We start from the raw sequence: 12,772 nt of genomic DNA, 5'->3' as shown, positions 1-12,772 counted from the left end.
TGCCAAGCATCATCAAGTAGCAATTTTAAGTTACAGCCCTTATAATTTTGCCAGATTCTGTTTAATTTGTTCTCTGGTGAAAGTTGAATCTCAACTTGACTGCCCTCTGGGTGCAGCAAATACTACAGCTTTTCAATACATGTTAAAATATACTGCAGAATATGTTGATGGAAATATTTGACCTCACACCCTTCCATGTGACTCTAGCAGCCTCACAACTGATCAAAAGTTGTGAATATGAACATTGTGCAACTTTCAACATCTTAATTATTGCGGTCCTTTTCAAAAAGTACAACCTGTTACACCAGTCTTTGTTCTAAAGAAGGCCATTTCAACCAAACATAAGTCAAAGCAAAAATGAGGTAATTCCTTATTAAATAATGATTTATTTCACACGTGTCTGCGCCCTGTAGCATGTGTATATTGTTGTGCCATTGTGTGATAGGGTCTTTTAGATATGTGCAAGCCTCCTCTGTCTGAATGTATCAGCAACATACCTGTCATGTGCACATACACTGTAAAGGTACACGAAGGAACCCTGTGTGAGTGCTGACTGACTCGTTGTTCCCTGTGCAGGCGCTGAACGGGTTTGTGATCGTGGTCACCTCAGAGGGATTGGTGTTTTATGTCTCTTCTACAATCAAGGACTACCTGGGCTTCCATCAGGTGAGATTCTGGCCTTCAGACCAAATTAAAGTTGTATTAGATACAATATGTATTTAGTGTCAACAACAAGTTCTTTGACCAATTGGTATTTTCCTCCTTTTACCGTCAACAGCATGTTGTTTATTGAAGATGCTAAGTTAGTTTGGAGAAAAGGCTGTTGTTTATGATTCAAACCTTTTTGATATTCATCAGATGATTCAGTGACCCCCTTGTGGCCACTTTAGAAGCATGTGCATATATATCAGAAGTATATATTTAAAACCTTGCTAGAATGTTGTTATACCAATCCTGCCATATAAAAGCACATGCAATATAAGTGGGTAGCACCATTAAATAAATAAAGTCTTATATCTGCCAATGCACCATCAGTGCCGAAATTCCATTGGCTGCCTTGCTTTTTTGGGGAAATGAAATAGTTTATCCGAGAAAAGGACAGAAAAAGGCAATATTCAAGTGTAATCTATGTATTTGAAAGCAGAGGGAACTTTCTACAGCAGGGGTGCTCAAACTGAAATTCAGTGGCTAGGCAACAGAGTAAGAGCAACCAACCTTTTAGACTGTAATGTTTTGTTAAGATGCAAAATGGTCCTTATATTCCACGTTCCCTCCAGTGTCACTGTGCTCAGATTTTTAAAATAAATCACTAACCAGGAATCCTACATATTTAAAGATCACTTATGCCTATGAGAAATAAAACAATATAAACATTATTAATTATTTATCTGTGAAAGACATCTAACAGGCTGTGGGTCCCACTTTGGCCAGCCTGTTCTATAGGGAGAAATGGCACAAGTTCTCAAGTATTCATCATTTATCAGACTTTTGATTTGTCTGCCTGTCCATCCCTGTGACCAGTTTTAGGTTTATTTGTTTCTTTGATAAGGTCAATGACCAGCACATCCAGAGAGGAGTCTTCGTTAGGTTAAACACTATTGCCCTCCACTGGATTTGTAATGAACTGCATTAAACATGAGCTTCTGTGCTTCCATTACCGGCTATGAAACAATCTCACCATCTTCTATGTAAATGTAAAAGTAGTGTAATCAGAAATGTTTTGCCATAATCGGACAGTAACATTGTACAGGTACTAATCACTTTCAAATGAAACTAAATATGTTAGTATGTAATACATTACATTTATGAAGTCACTTGGCCAAAACTGCTCTTGAGTTTTCATTTCATGTGGTAGTAAGTTCTCAATACACTTTGGTTGACCAAATAAATGTAATGCAAAGGATTAATAGCCCTGAGTTAGTCTTTCTAACTGACTTGACATTTGAAGTGTTGTCTTCTCTCTTCTGCCAACAGTCAGATGTGGTTCATCAGAGCGTGTTTGAGCTCATCCATACTGACGACAGGGCGTTTTTCAGACAGCAGCTTCACTTTGCTCTAAACCCACCAGCTGCTGGTGCAGGTGGAGATGGTAAGAACTGTGAATGAAAAATGCTTCTTTTTTCCTTTTAGTCAGTCTCATCATCTCTGTTTGAATAAGGTCAGTGGTTCATTGTCCAGTGAAATGGTTCTGATATGAAATATTGTATCTCTACCTGTGTTCTTAGTCCTGCAGGGTTGTGGTAGTACAGTAATGTACTCTCCTGAGCAGCTACCCCCAGAGAACTCCTCCTTTCTAGAGAGGAGTTTTGTGTGTCGCTTCCGCTGCCTCCTGGACAACTCCTCTGGCTTTCTGGTCGGTACAATGTTTTAAATGTTATTGTCATAAAATGGCTTACCTTCACTCGAATTGAAATGCTTATCTGATAAAGATCTTTTGAACTGTTTTGTGTCATTGAGCTGTTTCCATGCAAAGCCCTTAAAAATCCCCCCGGTTACTCATCTCATGTGTTTATACCAAACCAGGGTCTGAAGTTCCAGGGGAGACTGAAGTACGTCCATGGCCATAGGGTCAACGGGACCCGTAACGAACCTCAGCTGGCACTATTTTCCATTGCTATGCCTGTTCAGCCTCCAACCATTGTGGAGATCAGAGCAAAAATGCTCCTCTTTCAGAGCAAGCACAAGCTGGACTTCACTCCGATGGGCATCGATAGCAGGTGCTACAAATTCTTCAATGCTTTCTTTTTATGTATTCTTTTGGCAAGAGGATTTTTTAAAACAGGTGATCCAAAAATGACATTTTTGAAATGAACAGTGCAGCAGAAAATTCCAGATGCTCCCTCCCAGAGCACATCTTGCAATTCAAGGATCTTATCATGAAACACTTGCCTGTGACTCCTTTCTTTAACGTTTGCTGGCTGACTGAGGTTTGATTTTATTTCTTCTTTTTTTTTCTCTTTGCAGGGGAAAGGTTGTACTGGGCTATTCAGAGACTGAAATTTGTATGAAAGGCTCCGGGTACCAATTCATCCATGCAGCTGATATGATGTACTGTGCTGACAGCCACCTGCGCAGTATGTTGGCAATTTATTCACATTATTTGGTATTTGACAGAAATGCACATTGCTTATCCTGTCTAGAGTTATTTTCTCACTACAAAGGTAGTCCAATGAAAAATATTTGAAGCATTTTCACCTCATTTATGAGATGTTATTAAGCACTCGTTAGAAGGGCCACCACCTTAATTGATTAATTTATCAATCCTAAATTCAGTGAAGAAGCTGGTCTCACTTCTTCAGGATGAACAGTCCACCCTCAGACAACTGATTTCATTCTGGCATTTGCTTAGCTCTGAGTAAAAAAGTGAAAAACAGAAGCCTTCATGCCTATATCGCTTGTTTGGCGCATGGCCGAACAGAAGCACATCACCACAGAGAGCCTAAAAAGGGTGATGAGTAAAAGCCAAGAGTTAGGACAAGAGGATGAGACGAATAGAGACAGCGGCGCGGGAGAGAGAGCCAGGACGTATTTTATAGTTTTATTGTCTAGGGGCATTTTTTTTTTGAAGAGAGAGGATCCGTGGCCCACTTTTACTGATAACTCATTAATTCCTTTGTGTAGAAAAGGGAGTCATTTGATTTCTAAATAATATTTGAATTATACGCACTTGCAAAAATTGGAAAGTCGCTCGTTCTGTCATCATAATGTGCAATATGTGTATATATGTATATGTATATGTGTAAATATATGTATATATATATATATATATATATATATATATATATATATATATATATATATATATATATATATATATATATATATATATATATATATATATATATATATATATATATATATATATATAATGTGTGTGTATGTATGTGTATGTGTATATATGTACACACACACACACACACACACACAAATATTCCTGTGTTCAGTCCACTACATTTATTACCTCTGTTTTAAGAAATTATATTAACAATAATACATAGTAAAATTAGCTTGTAGTTCCATTTCAAGTTGTATATTAAACACAGATAATTAGTTAAAAAAGAAAAAAAGGTCTTAGGTTACATTTTTGTATTTGTTTGATTAAAACTGAGATCAAACTTTGGTCCGAAGAGAAATATCTCATCAACTACCGTCCAGGTCGATGGAATGTTATTGTGGTAATTGGTGGCTGTCCTCAGATTAATCCTTATATAGCTCAATGTTAATCTAAGGGCCCTGACACAACAAACCCTTATCAGAGCACTAGCAGTGACAAAAGCGAACGGCTTAGCTGAACAGCCAATCATTTAAATCGAGATTTCTCTCACTAAAGGCCTCCGATGCAGATTCAACATGCTCAGTTGGCCAAAAGCAGCAGACAAAGTCTGACTAGCACCAGTCATGTGGGACACACTGCAGCAACTAGGACCACACTTACTGTCGGCTGACACTGGCTGACTGCAGGCTAGATCTCCTTGTGCTTTTCAAATAGTGACATTTTTGCCTGCAGCTGTGAAACATCTGACAGGACAATTGTGAAGAAACTTGCTCTTTCACGTCAAGCAAGGGATGAACAAGTTTTATTTTAGTGACATTATGGTATTATAACGGTACTGTATCATATCAAGGTTACCTGTTGGAACAGTTCAAACAGATATTTGCTGCATGCCTCTACACTGATAACATCTTATTGTGTGTTGCTTTCTGTCACAGTGATCAAAACAGGAGAGACCGGTCTGATTGTGTTCAGGCTACTGAGTAAGTCAGGTGGCTGGGTGTGGGTGAAGTCCAATGCCAAGTTCATTTACAAAGGAGGACGACCTGAATTCATCATTGCATGTCAGAGAGCTCTGGCGTGAGTATTTGAATAATTTTAAATGTCGCTGTCAGACAAATTGTCAACTGGGTCACGACAAAACGATCTCTACTTGTTTATTAATAAGTTTAGTTCTACTCTGGTCTTGGTGTTAGTGATATAACGTATGCTGTTTGGCCTGTTTTAGCAACGCCGAGGGGGAGGAATATCTACGACAGAGGAGGCTGCAGCTTCCCTTCAGCTTCGCCACAGGAGAGGCCGTCCTCTACAACACCGGTCCCACCGTGGACATCACACAGTTTCAGTTCAATGATAAGTTCAGTTGCCATGAGGTGCCACAGGCTGAGTCACCAGGCTCTTTGCTGGACTGCTTCCTGAAACAGGATAAATCAGCCTACACCCAGACAGTGGACTCCCCCTCACCTATGGATCATGTGTTCATGGACAGTGAGGCTTTGGTCAGCATTGCCAGTGACGCATGGCAGGAAAACGGGCCCACAGCCTCAACAGGTAACCCTGTTGTAGTGAAGGAGGAGGCCAAACAGGCAGTGATGAATGTGATCGACAACCTGGAGACAATAGCTCAAAACGGTGACCTGTGCTCAGTGTTGGAGAACCTCGACATGGCTGATACAGAGCTGATGGAGTGGGAGAATGCCCTGAAGAGATTAAGTCAGGATGATGAACGGCAGAACGTCAGTTCTGAGCTGGACAGCATCGTCACCAATGACATATTTGACTATATTGACACTGTTTTGTTCAAGGAGAAGAGAGAAGACAGCAGCCCTCCCAGCTGCCTCACAGGAGTCCGCCTTAACCAGCAGGATCTGTTCACTCAGACTGCCCGGCTGTCAGACACTGGACTCTGTGAGCCACAGTTGTTTCCGACGCCGTGCTCTGATCATACATACTCTCCAACAAATGGTATCTACCCACTCCAGCAGAATACAATGAATGGAGCAGTGGTTACAGGGACAAGCTTAACAGAGTCTGCTCAGACATTGAGAAGCAATCAGAAACTCTCCCATCATGCTCCCCTGATTGCTCAGGTGGACAACAACCTGCCCCCTCATCTGCAGCTGCAGGACATTTTCAGTACGTCTATTGAGCTCCCTCAGCTCACTGTCCCCGATGCCTTTGCTCATGATGCCTCAGCCCTGTTTCAGTCCTGTGGGCAGGCACATGCGGGCTGCCCTCAGGGGACTTACAGACAGACACAGTCCAGCCAACTTCCACTGTGTCCTCAAAACAATTTGCAAGCTCCTGCAATGGCAGCCAACCGACAGCTGCTGCAGAGCTCTGTAAAACCACCAAACAGCGTAGTCCCTGGCGCAATGGACATTTTGCCACCCCTGATTCCTTGCAATGACTTTGATTCCTCCAGCACACCTAATGTTCCCATTTCCTTTGCCCCAGGATGTCTGCAAGGAAGCCCCCCTTTGGAAACACACAACCAGCAAGGTCAGCAGTGGCCGCAGAGCCAGCAGCACAAGCTGCCTCATGCTGGCATCATGCAAAATGGACATGAGCTGGTGCCAGCATGCCGCAGCCAAACTTCAGACAGCCAAACGTTCCCACATGCTGGCCATTGGCCAAGGACTGTCACTGGACTGAACCACACTCAGCAGGGAGGGCTGGCATGTGGCCAGGCAGTTAGTCTTAGCAGCTGCATGTTCGACCAGCACTTTTCTTCCAGTCCAGCAGGAGGGGACGTCCTGGCTCTCTCAGGGTCTTCAGGCCCGAGGGGGACCGACCCACCTCTGGATCAGAGTCCTTCTCAAGGTTCCTGCTACTTCCAGTGGAGCCACAGCGAGCCTTTGGTGGGCACATCAGCCATCAACCAGGAGAACGCAGACATCAGTCCACTGACTGTTCCACCTGGCATGTCCTCCTCAGAGCACACATTCAGCATGCAGCACTACCTGGAGAGCCTCAGACCAACACAAGGCAACATGTCCCACTGTGGGCTCAATAACTTCTCCCAACAGTTGAACTACAAGAGAACATAAAAAATTAGGTGGCAAATGAACGAGAGAGAATTATTTTCAGGCCATAAATAAATATATGATAATTTGGATATCTATACAATGTCAGCATACAGGAACAAATGCCAGTTTCCAGGAGGCCAAAGTCACACATTCAAATCCTTTATCAAACCCAAAGACAAACTGTATACTGTGATAGAAAACAAAGAAATGTGGCATTTAAGAAGCTTCCATCATCAGTGCTGTAATCCGTTAGTGACTAATATGTTTCAGTACTAATTGAATGTCACAAAGACAATAAAAATGAAAAACAAAAAAGAATTCAAAATGGAATTGTAAACAAGACATTTACGTCAATTATCAATATCAATATGCTTTTATCAATTGCATTTTCTTTATATTTTTATGATAGCTTCATGATTACTACTCGTCAACAACTTGCAATCTGCTTCATACTAACCATGTACGTCCATGTACATGTATCCCCTCTGCTCTGTGCAGCGTGATCAGAGTGTCTGAACACAACAGAGTGTTTGCCGTTCGTCCTTGTGATGTAGCGTAGAGCCAAGCCACGTTTTTATCTCTGTGGCAACAAATCCAGGAGGAGAGCAAAACACAGTATAGTTTGCCTGTATCAGTGCTTATCTTCAGAATATCATATGTTTTATATCGCTCTTTCAATACATGCTCTTTCCAGTCTGTGATGTTGATTGACAGTTTTGATAAAAGATACACTATCATGATAATAATGAAGTATAAAGCCACAGGTGAGTTTGCCAGGATGGGGCTTGAGCCAGCGAGGAGGATTGGTAAGGTAAATCCAAATAGCCAAATAAATATATTGTTGATGACGAAAAGCAGGCGTCGTCATGTCCTTGTTCGTCCAGCCAGGGACATTCATTCATTTCCCAAGTATGAATATGTAAAAAGAAAAAAGAATGAACAGGATGTGTGTAATCATTTTTAACGCTGATGCTGACAAAGTGTAGACTCTTTCGAAAAGAAACAGTGTCGAGAATCACTGAACAGCTGTACCTTCAATGTCATATCATTACTGGCAAAATAATCAGTATATTTTAAATGTAATCCGTAAATGTGGTCGACGTATGTGTTTGCTGTACTTGTACTATTCGTTTCACCAGCATATCAGCTTCGGCTCACCAATGTCTCATATGTACAGATTGCATCAGCAAAGCGACACGTGTTTGTGTGCAGTAGAAATGTGACTTCAAGGAGAACCACTTGCGGATGCAGAGGTGTCTCACATCTCATCCTGCAGTGGGGAATGCAATGTGTAGTCAAAGATGGACTCCTGCAAGCCTTTGAAATGGGTTATCCCTGTCAACCTGCATATTGTGTTGTTCTTGATATACAGACTTTAAAGGATGCAGTCCCTAAATCTGAACACAGCTGATGAATAAAAACAGCCTCAGTGCCTACAACTCTGCTGTAATACTGGCAGCACTTCAGTAATAAGTAACTCAAGTTAAGTTACCTATAAATGTACCATTAACAATGGTTATTAAGTGTTACAATTGTACACTTGCCGTCCATACATGTTCAATCACAGATGCAGGTTGACCAACAGCTTCCCTCACCCAATTCATTGCCTCATTTTCTCGCCTTCATGTTGACTAGGCAGCTGGAGAGTAACTTTTATCTAATTTTTATTTGTGCCTACCTATATAAGCGTATTTAACATAACTTTTTCTTCAGTAGCTACTGTTTTTCTAAGGCGATCGTTTAGAGCTGCACCGTCGTAAGGGAAGCCATGTTGTATCCTCGCTGTAAGGTTTGATCCTTTATTGCATTTCAAGGCTTTGTGGATATGTTTGGACTCAGACGTCCTGATAAATGGAAACGAGGGAAAACGCTCAAGTTGTGACCTACAGTGTGGACTCAGACCATTTGTAAGACTTCTATTGTGCATTTGTTTCAAATGTAATACCTTTGTTTCCCCATAACAAATCATCAGAGCAGGTTTAAAAGTAAAATCTTTGAAATATTTTGGAATCTTTCAGTATTTGGTTTCTCCCCCCTTATGCACCAATTACAGCATGGACTGGAGTTTGCATGGACTCAACAAGTTTGTGCAAAACCTGCTGACTCATATGATCGAGCATGATTTCAGTGTACCGAGGAGGTTTAACCCACATCTCAAAGCTTTGACACAACTGCTTGAAGACCAAAGAAAGACAAAGGAGTCCTGACACTCATGGGCTTTCCTCCACAGTCACCTGACCTCAGCTACACTGAACATGGATTGGGGCACTTGAAGACTGAGAAAGCCAACGATCTGTGACATCACAAGAGGCTTTGTGGAACACTGTCAAATCATGCTGTGATAACCCGAGTCAACATGTTTTGCACTAACTTGTGGAGTCCTTGCAGCTTGAGTGCAAAAAACTACATGAATATTTCTTCAGATGCCTTTACACTCCAACTTTACACATGTAAGTTGTTAACTGATGTTACCATCTATAATGGGAGAATAGTATTGCATTGGAAACAAGTGCAAAATAGAAGCATTTTGACTAGTGGCCTCAGACTTTTGGGCCCCACTGTGTGTCTAAAGAGATGGTGAGGTTGAGGTTTCTTTCACCTATGAACAGAATGAAAATGTAACCAAGCAGATTTACAATCAGCAATGTGCAGATTTTACCTGGTGTAACAATGCATTGTGATCCAACTGTATGATATCCACATTAAAAACACAACACAATTGGTTTTGATTAACACAAGCAAGAACAGCATTAACATGGCAGCTTTACCGTATTCCTGCTGCACTGTGGGAAATGCCTCAGTATTTAACCTCTCCGTAAGAATCAACTGTGCATGTTTTTGGAAATACCTTTTAGCAACATGCTTAAAAATGGAATATAGCCATCTTAAGTGATGAAAAAAAACAACCCTATAAGGCTTCAGGCACAGATGAATATGGCCTCCTTTCCTTTCTTGCTCATTGTTCTGTGGTGTAGAAGATCTCAGTGTGAAGCAGGCTGTGGAGGCTGAGGACAGCCTATTGACAGCCTGTGATCTTGGACTTTGATACAGACATATACTGACTGTAGTCACCACTAAAAAAAAAAAAAAAGAACCTGGAGCCAAACATTGTATTCACATTGATGTTTTGAACTTACATGTGCCTGAACAGTTGCCATATTCCTGTTTTTTGTAAAAAAAAAAAAAGAATAATGATAATAATAAAAAAAACTATTAAACTATGTTTAATGTTATCTACTTATATTTTACCAAGTAATTATCATATATATATCAGCCTATATGTTAAACAAATAACCAGCTTCTGTCGATCGTTTAATACTTTTTCATAAATACATGTGTGCAACAATTGAAACTGTGTGTTGCTGTTTTTTTTTTTTGAAAGTTGATCAGTGATCAAGGGTTTGTTTTTATTATTCCAAAAACTACCAGTGGAGACTCACGTCATCTGTCGCACCTATATCGTTGTGACTCTTGTATTCATTAAGAGTAAACATTAGATGACCTGTGAGTCATTAATAATTGTCAAAGCGGCTCATTGAGTGAGGATGTAAGTGTGATTCCTCCATTCAGACTACGATTAAAGTAAGCTGAGCAAATGTAAGGTTAGCTAAGCAGAAAGCTTAGCTAACCTTACATTTGTATGTAGGAAGAAGAAAGGTGGAGAGGGGGGAAACAACATTATCATGTGACAACATGGGAAAAATAAAAAGAATTCACGCTGGATTGAAAAAAAACGATGGTTTGCCCACCAGAGGGCTCACTGTCCCTGTCCTCAGCCTCCAGTGTCTCTTGTACACCTGGCACTGGGTCTGTGGTCACATATCATAAACACTGCAATACAATAAAATTCTATGAATGAATAAACAATACTATTATTGCTTCAAACATTCAGTTTAAAGGTTGAGTAAAGAATTCTGCAGACAGTTGATGGCTGAGTCTCTTTCCCCAGGTTGTAAAGTACTGACGCTCTGGTTTGTGGCTCGGTCAGAGCCAGCGACTGTACAGGAGCAAAACTATCTTTCATCAGAATGACGGGAGAATGATAGATAATTATGTGATGTGACTGTCATGTTATATCACTTCAGTTACAGTGCTTAAGGAATAGTTAAATTAAAAAAGAAAAAAATGGCATAATTTGGCTAAAATGGCCACAAAGATACAGATTATAACAGTAGAGTAAGATTAGCATTGAATAATAAGCGAAGCGATGGCTTGAAATTAATATACTTTAAAATGGTAACATGAAATAGTTAAGGAATAAAATAATTATAGTGAACACACAATATTCTGTATCTTTATAAATGTGCCTTAAAAAACGTGTTTTCTCCAGTTCTTTTTATAGACAAAAGTTGGTGGTCTTTTGGACGCGCTCCCATGTGTGATACACAGTTGAAAACGAGTTGCCAGGTCTATCCTGTAACCAGAAGTAATCACAAGAAAGGACATATTCTTCTCTCTTAATACAATAATACCACGTTACAGCATCTGAACTATAACTTCTCTGTTTTACCAAACCAAGAAGAGCTTAACTGCTTAATTAGCTCATTGCAAACACACACACTCACCTCTGGTTTGGTAGAACTAAATCCTCAGTTGACAGAATAGATGTGGAAATAGTCTCGCTCTACGCATCGTTTTTTCGCCTCCTGTTGCTGACCAACTGTCTGCTCCCTGCCACTTCACCTCCAATCTGGCCCCACCTGCCTTGTCATCTTGTCCCTGAAGTCGGTCCTGGTCACAGCGACTGTAAATCACCTCTGTCGGTCCAGGTCAAAGTCCAGGCAAATCAAGTCAGTTAACAGGGTGACTAGAGAAAAAGAGAACGCTCAGGAAAAAAACTGCCCTTCATCTGTTATCTGTATTCCCTTCATGTCTGTGACATATTCCACGCATACAGACAATAAAACTGGTGTGAAATGCCAGCATGAAGTCCACATGACTGTCTACAGGTCAGCCTGAGACTCCAAATGTTGTAATGAAACACCACACGTGTCTTCCACACGTCACCTTTCACTGCTGTATCTCTTTAATGTATTATTCTATTGTGACCAAATTTTGCACATTGGTACAGATGGGTGCAGCCAACCCACATGTAGGTGGTACTAAACAAATTGAACAGTTGTCAGCGGGTGGTCCTGATGTAATTGGTCTGTAATGGAGCTCCTTCACCTTCTGAACATTTTTTTGTCTCCAGCTTCTTTTTTCAACTTTTTGCACCAGGACAGAGTCTTTCACCGAAGCTGAAGAGTTGAATGGCTCACACCCACCTGTCAATATATACTACTAGAATGTAAAGCAGGTATTGTGCTTGCACCAGGTTTTAAATCCCTGTTGGATTTAATGTATAGTATGTTACACTGGAACAAAACATACTGAAGATAAAGCAGATAAGCAATCACACCGTTCACACCGTGACTTTAGGCTTCAATCATACTTGGAAAAAAAATACACAGTATGCCATTCTGAAAAAGAGAAAAGATCTGCTTAACAAGCAAAACAGCAAATATAGGGACCCGACTACAGTAGAACGTATCAGCATGTTGGCCTACTTTTCTCTCTACATGTACTGTGGGGGTCTTCGGTGCCCTAGGGTCTGATCGGGTCATGTGACTCAATGTATGCATTGCCTTTGCTGAATATCTAGACATCTGTCTTTGTCTGCTGTCAAAACACAATCTTGTCAAACCTCCCCAGCTCAACTCTGTTATCACCAGTCTGACAAGATACTGTTGATGATCGTCGTGCTGTCCAGATGTCAGCTGCAGCACTGTGGTCAGATTAGGAAGTCATGCATCCAGGTCACTCCAAAGCACCCAAGACTTTTTATATCCTTCTTTGCATGAACAATTTCTTGTTGATTTATTCTGTGAACCCTTAGGTTACATTTTCTGATCATATTATTTCCCAATATTTAGATGTGAATGCTGTTTCAGTTCATACTTAACCCTGAAAGGAATTGTCTTGAACTGAA

The 12,772-nt window shown here is 40.7% G+C and overlaps 1 protein-coding gene across 1 annotated transcript in view; it reads left to right on the top strand.

Annotated features, from left to right (window-relative positions):
- The window catches only part of LOC115588201 (aryl hydrocarbon receptor), a 33,696-nt gene extending 23,543 nt beyond the window's left edge, over positions 1-10,153 (top strand). The window contains exons 4-10 of the mRNA XM_030428610.1: positions 577-666; positions 1,975-2,089; positions 2,226-2,353; positions 2,524-2,717; positions 2,965-3,074; positions 4,711-4,852; positions 5,001-10,153. Of these exons, the coding sequence (XP_030284470.1) occupies positions 577-666; positions 1,975-2,089; positions 2,226-2,353; positions 2,524-2,717; positions 2,965-3,074; positions 4,711-4,852; positions 5,001-6,822 (2,601 nt within the window). The 3' untranslated portion in view covers positions 6,823-10,153. The remainder of the gene's footprint in view (positions 1-576; positions 667-1,974; positions 2,090-2,225; positions 2,354-2,523; positions 2,718-2,964; positions 3,075-4,710; positions 4,853-5,000) is intronic.
- The last annotated feature ends 2,619 nt before the right edge of the window (positions 10,154-12,772 follow it).

This window comes from Sparus aurata, chromosome 9 (assembly GCF_900880675.1).
Source record: "Sparus aurata chromosome 9, fSpaAur1.1, whole genome shotgun sequence".
NCBI lineage: Eukaryota > Metazoa > Chordata > Actinopteri > Spariformes > Sparidae > Sparus > Sparus aurata.
This window is presented reverse-complemented; position numbering and strand designations above follow the sequence as displayed.